We start from the raw sequence: 6,006 nt of genomic DNA, 5'->3' as shown, positions 1-6,006 counted from the left end.
AATTAAAATGAATTTTACTAGTGATAATTGACTCATCGAGTAAAACAAGTAGTAATTCATCTACCTGACTCACAGCTAGCCAGGCTTAGGGTCTAGGTGTCATACAGATATGTTATGCTAAGCTGAATTTATTCAAATAAGTTTCCACTTCTGATAGAAGAGTTAGGAGGCTGTGTTCCTGGTTAAGGAATTCAACCCTAAAAATAGTTGCAGACAATACTTCTATGTAAGGACTCCAAAACTGTGGTAGGCAAGCCATTTCAGCAGGAAGAAAGATTGGCACAGGTTAAGAGTAATGCCAACTCCACTAATACTATTTAAGGGTTCAAAAAGCTAACACCACTTCTTTACCTGATTAAAAAAAAATAAAAAATTAGATGCTCTTGCAGTAGCATAGCTTGAGCAATTGGTGAAAGAAGTAGCTTATTTGGTTCCAGTAGGCTGTCTTATTTTGATCAAGGCAGGTCTCCTGATAAATGGCTAACAACATGCACATTAATTCTAACAAATGACCAATTTACTTCTGGTGTTGGTAGTTATTTGCCTTTCTGACAAATAATTTTTACTGACTTTCTTTTTGATGTGACAGACCTGAAGTGCCTGAGTATTAGCATATGGAGAACTGATTGTATAATCAAATCGTCTTCAAAGATTGTGCAGGATGACTTGAGGGCCTGAAGAGATTTAATGTTTGCAGTTAGAACTGATAATACTACTACTTAGCACTTGTGAAGCGCTTTGAAGATGTAAAGCGCTATCTGAACACACCCTAACACCGCAACTGTGATGGAGAACCAGTTGCAGAATTAACTCTGGTTAATATGCAGTAGAGCCAGGTATGTGTTGACTTCAAATGTGGCAGTTCAGTGGCAGTTGTGCTACTACTCCACTGCTTCTTGATCCCAGGATTTCTAAACAGAAATGATGTCAAAACTGAGCCTGAAGCCTGCAAATTCTTGGCTGCCAGGCTGTTAATAAATTCCCATTTTGGAAGAATTGTATGCAGAGAGAAAAACATAACTTGGTCCCATTGTTGCAAAAGCTAGTGGAAATTTCTCTGACTTAGCTGTAATATCAGGAGTAAAATACCTATTGGCAAGCAGCTGAGTTATTTGCCTTCAGGTAAGAACCTGGTCTAGAGCACTGGTGAAGTAAATCTCTTGAATGATTTTGTTCACTCAAGAGTGCAGCTAAATTTGGAGCACGCATCTTGCTCCAGTTCCAGTCTTGTCTGCTGGATCCTCGTGTAGCGAGTCTAACACCCAGGCAATCCTGTATGTAGTAGGCACTTGTTTTTTTCCTAACTGTATAGGCCTATGAATGTTTTGCCTAGGATAAATGAGATATGATGACAAGTAAATGTTGGTAAATCTTACTTTGTAAAATAATCCGTTTAGATTGCAATCATGTAGCCCGGGTGACAGGGCTAATGTTAAGCTAGTAAGCTGAAAAAAATACTTGAGATTTTCAGGAAAATTGTGTGATATTGTCCACAGTGTATTGCTGTGTTTTTTATTATTATTTATGATTACTTTTCATAATCTATACGATCTCTTCGGGATCCCATTTCTCTTTGAAAACTAGAACAATGTGCTCGGTGCAGATGCAATTTTTGTCTATGCTTTCTCCCTAAATAGGGATGCTTATATAAATCGAGGAGCGCCTGGGTCCTTATGCAGTTGTGGTGAGCAGCCAGTAGGTGTCAGCTTCTGATAAGTGCTTCGGGATGCTGCTTGAGGATCGAAAGGGGTCATGATGCCAAGTACCTGTGCAAGTTACCTGCAAGCATTACTAAAGTGTTGCTTTTTTTCCCAAAAATACAGATCTCACGTTTCTGAGGTGTCTTCCAGAAAACTTACTGACCCACCCTAGTGCCTGTGCTGATGGGTGTCAAACTTGCAAGGAGGAGTGTGGTACGGGCAAGAAGGACACCGGCCTTGGGTTTGGGAGCTTGGGCATGACTTCTTGTAGGACACCGGGACTCGCTTGCTGAGCTACAGCTCCTCAAAGGTACCGTGTCCAGCTCTCAAGGGCAGCTTTTGTTGCGCAGAGTCCAAGCTTCCAGGCTTTTTGCCCATATCTCCTATCCTAGAAGGACAAGAGGCATTTGTTAAAGAATGTGTTCCCCGGGCACTGTTGTGAACTTGCATCCAAGGACATTCACGAGGCAATTCAGTGAGACAGGGGCATGGAGGTTGCTTGTTCTGCCTGCGTGCTTGCCAGGTTGGCTTTAAAAATATATATATGATCTTTCAGGTGATCGATGAGAAATGGCAGGCAGCTTTCTGCAGTGCCTCTGCAGAAAGGAGAGTGACACAGCAGCAGGCCCTGGCTCGGTGTCCGTGTGGACAAGGCTTTACACCGGCAGCAGAGGCAGGGGGAGACGCGAATTTTGCCGAATTCCTGGCACCGAGCCCCGCTGTGCGTGAGGCACCCGGCGGGCGGCGGCACCACCGCCGCCTCCCCTCCATCCTCCTCCTCCTCCTCTCCTCCTCCCCTCGGCGAGGAGGCCGTCCTGCGGGCGGCTTCCCCGCCTCGTACGAGAGTCCCTCCCCGCTCGCCGCCCCCCTCGGCGCCTCACAGGGCACAAAAGGGGCGGCTGCATGGTGGCGGCCCCAGCGCCCGGCCGCGCCCGCCCCGCTCCGCTCCGCGCCCCGCTCCGCGCCCCGCCGCCATGTCGGGCAGCGGCGGCCCCGCCGGCACCGGCAGCACGGTGAAGAAGAGGAGCCCGGCGGGCTCGGCTTCCTCGCTGGCACAGGAGGAGGAGAAGCAAGCGATGGAGAAGATGCTGGAGGCGGCGGGCGGAGGGGCGCAGGAGAACGGCTGCGCCCGCTCGCCCTCGCCGCCCGCCGCTGAGGCTGAGGGAGAAGGGGAAGGGGTGGCCCTGCAGCGCTCCATCACGCTGCTCAACGGCGTGGCCATCATCGTGGGCACCATCATCGGCTCCGGCATCTTCGTCACCCCCACCGGTGTGCTGCGGCAGGCCGGCTCGCCGGGGTTATCTCTGGTGGTGTGGGCCGTCTGCGGGGCGTTCTCCATCGTGGGGGCTCTCTGCTACGCCGAGCTGGGCACCACCATCACCAAATCCGGCGGGGACTATGCCTACATGCTGGAGGTGTACGGCTCGCTGCCCGCCTTCCTCAAGCTCTGGATAGAGCTGCTCATCATCCGGCCCTCCTCGCAGTACATCGTGGCCCTGGTCTTCGCCACCTACCTGCTCAAGCCCATCTTCCCCACCTGCCCGGTGCCCGACGATGCTGCCAAGCTGGTGGCTTGTCTGTGTGTCCGTAAGTAGCCGCTGTCCTGCTGCACGGCCCCACGTGTCTCCTTGCTCACCAATTTCCTCCTTGCATACAGCAAAACCTAGCCACAGCAGCTGGCTCCGTCCCCGTGCTGGTTGCAGCCACGTTTTTTGGCTCTGTTTTGAAAGATGCGAGTGGAAAGCACGGCACCATCCCAAATAATTCAAGCACGAGGATTCCCTAGCTGGTGATTTTGGCCCAGGGAGCCCCTGTGATTTGGGACATGCAGCGAGTTCACACGATAAATGCGGTGTGGGTTCGGTGCGTGCGCTGGGATGGGATTTCTGCTGCCCCCAGCACTTCGGGGCTGCTGTGTGCGGGTTGGGGTGGGAGCTGCTGGGGCCGGGGAATTATCTGCTGCCAGCAGTTGGTGCTGAATGTGGCCTGTGCTGCACCACCCAGCTGTTTGCTGCACCGCTTTTGAGGCATTTCTCAGCTCCATGTGCATGGACACCATGCTTGGAAACTGGGGTTATTGCTTTCTTTTTTGCTAGCAAATGTTAATTCCTGTGAGCGGGTGCCTCACAGAGGAGTTCATTCGTGCCACAATGAACTTAACGGCTGCTCGTGTCTCTGCTGTGCCACGTGCTGCTGCAGCTCTCATCTTTTCTCTGGTATCTTGAGGTCTGGGGCTTTGCCAGTGAAGCCCCATTTTGTGTTCCTCTGGCAACTGCAAAGTCACCCCATCCAGATCCCCCATTCTTTAAAATCTGGATGTTTTTCTGCCTATCTTCCCTTATTTCCTAGCCAGTCGGTGTTCCACTCCACTGGTAGTTGCTGTGCCATTGTAAATAAACATTCAGAGAGGAGCTATTCTATTTATTTATTTATTTATATAAAACATTTATTTGGTGTGGGAAGTTAGTCGTGTGATTTTTATTTTCTGAGGTTGTGAAGAGAAGCCCGTTTGTGCTGTCCAAAGGGAGATTGTATTAGAGTCCTTCACCCTCTGAGGATCGCAGGCATTCACAAGTTGTAGCACGTGGTCTTTGCGGGAAGATATATTATCTGTAAATGTCTTCATACACAAGGGACCAAGTCTTTTGATAGATACTGTATATGACTAGCCAGCAGATACAATAACATAAGCAACAGCAGGGCAGCAAACTGTACAATAATTAACAATATAATCAAGAATAATCTACTTTTCATCTGCAGGAACTCTGCCAAAAGAGCTTGGTTCAGGTGTCTCTGTTCCCATTTTACTGGTCAGAAAATAAATACAAGCGTAAAGTAGAGTTGCCTGCAGCAAGATCTCTTCAGAGACAGGGCGGATTGCATCATGACACTTCTTGATGCCAGCTCTCCTTCCCACTTTTTCTTCTCTAATAAATAGTTTAAGTTTCTGCAGCTTTCTTATGCTAGCAATTAGTAGTTTTCCTGAAGCAGAATTTGTTCTTGACCCTTTACCTTGAAACGCCAAAGAAAGAGTTGCTGGTTCGACAAATCTGCGTCATTTCCATGTGTTTCTTCTTCAAGCTTTACTCCCACCACCCCTGGCTACTAGTTTGTTTATGCTTTGGGTTAAATCTTTCTTTGTCTCCTCTGCTTTAAAAGGTTAGTTCATCGCGCATTGCCTTCAGCAAGTTAGTTCTCTGCAACTTTGATTTCTGGAGTTAGCTTTCCTGCTGTCTGGTGCCAAAACCACATCATGAAATGGGAACAATAAACGAAGTAAATCTGGTCCAAGGACTAAGCAAATCACACAAAGCTACCACGGACTAACAAGCCGCTTGCTACGTGGTTGTCCCAGGCATGCCCCTACCCAGTGACTGTGTTTTTTGTTGGTTCTTTTTTTCAGGAGCTTTAGCATAGGAAATCTGGTCATACACTCTAGAGCATACGTTAATAAGTTATCTGAAAGGGAAAGCATGGTTTGAGAGGCAATGGGGGAATTTGGGGCCCTGAACAGTTGATGACTTACGCAAGCAAAGCCCAGCCATCTAAAACAGTACCAGCTGTATTCTTTGCAAAAAGTTTGAGTGTCAACATAAAATGTAATTGATTGTATGGTTTCTCATAAGAGGAGAAATACAAAGTTACTTGTTTCCCCTCCAGGTGTTACTGGTATTGAACAGTTGAATAAATTATGTGTTGTTCAGTATTTGCCACCATGGAATGCAGAAACTGAATTCCTAGGCATTAAGATAATCTGAATAAATCACAGTCTTGAAAGAAAAAATATGGTTGGAAGAGGGAATTTTGTTCCTCTTAATGTGCTGAAGAAAACAAGGTGGGTGGTAAGTAGAATTTAACTTCAAAAAGGTATTTTCTGAAATCAAGATTGTAATCTACAGTCAGTTGGTATGCGAGGCATATTCCACAAGACATCACGGATGCTTAATTAAGGTTGTCAAATAAAAGTGTGAGAATTCATTACAAGGAAGTCTTCCTGTAGCAAGATGGGTCAAGCAGTTTGTCGTTGGTGTGGCTTATTTTATGTTCACTGCAAAACACCCAGTGCTCCCTAGGTGTAAGAATTTGCAGGTAGCTTAATTAGTGGTTTTGAGGCTGTGGGTTACTTAAGTAGCTTACGGTCATATAAACTGCATGTCATTTAATGTGAAAGATTAGATCTCTGATACTTCTAAGGCTGATAAATCATAAAAAGCAAATGCTAAAGGATAATAAATGCAAACTCCACCTGATAATTAAGTATTTTTAACAGAATAAGTTAAAGTTTGTGAAACTGAATTTTTGGATA

The 6,006-nt window shown here is 46.9% G+C and overlaps 1 protein-coding gene across 2 annotated transcripts in view; it reads left to right on the top strand.

Moving 5' to 3' along the window:
- The first annotated feature begins 1,411 nt into the window (after positions 1-1,411).
- SLC7A5 (solute carrier family 7 member 5) overlaps positions 1,412-6,006 on the top strand; it is a 40,955-nt gene continuing 36,360 nt past the window's right edge. The window contains exons 1-2 of one of the 2 annotated variants that reach the window (XM_082769690.1): positions 1,412-2,010; positions 2,257-3,287. In XM_082769690.1, the coding sequence (XP_082625816.1) occupies positions 2,675-3,287 (613 nt within the window). In that variant the 5' untranslated portion in view covers positions 1,412-2,010; positions 2,257-2,674. Of the gene's footprint in view, positions 3,288-6,006 lie in introns of both variants that reach the window. The other variant, XM_082769689.1, reaches the window with a different exon arrangement.

Source organism: Aythya marila (genome assembly GCF_965140915.1).
Source record: "Aythya marila genome assembly, chromosome: 12".
Taxonomy (NCBI): Eukaryota; Metazoa; Chordata; class Aves; order Anseriformes; family Anatidae; genus Aythya; species Aythya marila.
Note: the sequence above shows the minus strand (reverse complement) of the source record. Positions and strands in the feature narration are given on the sequence as shown.